We start from the raw sequence: 1,035 nt of genomic DNA on the forward strand, positions 1-1,035 counted from the left end.
GCAGGTGATAGTGGGAGCAGCACCCCAGGAGAGACATCCTTCGTCCAACACCACCAGCAGCCCCACCGCAGTGCCTGTGCCCAGGAGCTGATCCCCCATTCCACCTCACCGGCCAGCGAGACATCTGAACTCACCAGCTAAACACACCTTCAGCTTTAATAAAATACCTCTTGTTTAGAGACATACCCATATGTATAATGTGTGTAGGCATTATATATGTATACACACATGCATATGTGTACCACATGCTGCCTCACACAGCAGTGAGAACGCTGAACAGCTCAGGGCTGTGGGGCGCTCCTGCGAGCCAGCACTTTATCTCCACATCAGTGTCTGCCCATTCCTGTAACAGAGCTGCCTCACCAGCAGACCCCAAGCACCCATGGGTGAGCCCCCCGCTCCCCATGGTGCTGTCCCCAGCCCTAGTGTGGAGGTGGCACGTCCCCATGATCTGCAGGTCCCAGGCTGATGACCCCCGCCTGTGGGCATGGGAAGGGCAGCAGGAGAGCTCTGGGAGCATGGGGCTCACTGTGCCACCACCTGCCTGCAGACTGCTCAAGCCTATGGCACGACTGGCATTGTGGGTCTGCGCCGCGGGAGCCATCTGGCAATGCCGCCAGCCCCGCTTTTGCAGCCTGCTCCCGGTGTGGAGTCAGTCTGTGCAGGTTTAGCAGGGAGCAAACAGTGCCTGGGGTCCACCCATGGTCTGGTGACTGCCCCCGAGCCCAGAGCCGGGGCAGCTGCCTGCCCAGGCGCACCATTACCTGCGAGGATGACCCTAGACAGCTTTCTTGTCCTGCATGGCCAGGAGCTGGGAGACACAGTAGGGGATGAGGCCAACAGTGGCCAGCGGCACGGCTGCGCTCTTGCAGAAGGAGAGCATGTAGAAGAGCAGCTGCATGTGGGCGGGCGGCTTGAAGGCATCGAAGAGGTGTAGGACGAGGAGGGAGGCGGCGACGCAGCCCAGGCGGAAGGGCAGCTGCTGGCCCTGCTTCCCCCGGCCGCTCTCCCGGGACATGTGGGAGGTGAGGGGCA

At 61.2% G+C, this 1,035-nt stretch overlaps 1 protein-coding gene across 1 annotated transcript in view; it reads right to left on the bottom strand.

Annotated features, from left to right (window-relative positions):
* Positions 1 to 778: 778 nt before the first annotated feature.
* LOC104164389 (glucose-6-phosphatase-like) overlaps positions 779 to 1,035 on the bottom strand; it is a gene marked incomplete at its 5' end in the record, with an annotated part of 1,520 nt that continues 1,263 nt past the window's right edge. Inside the window, one exon of the mRNA XM_009703701.1 lies at positions 779 to 1,004. Coding sequence (XP_009702003.1) covers positions 779 to 1,004 — 226 coding nt within the window. The remainder of the gene's footprint in view (positions 1,005 to 1,035) is intronic.

This window comes from Cariama cristata, unplaced genomic scaffold (genome assembly GCF_000690535.1).
Source record: "Cariama cristata isolate BGI_N322 unplaced genomic scaffold, ASM69053v1 scaffold36380, whole genome shotgun sequence".
In the NCBI taxonomy this organism is placed as follows: domain Eukaryota; kingdom Metazoa; phylum Chordata; class Aves; order Cariamiformes; family Cariamidae; genus Cariama; species Cariama cristata.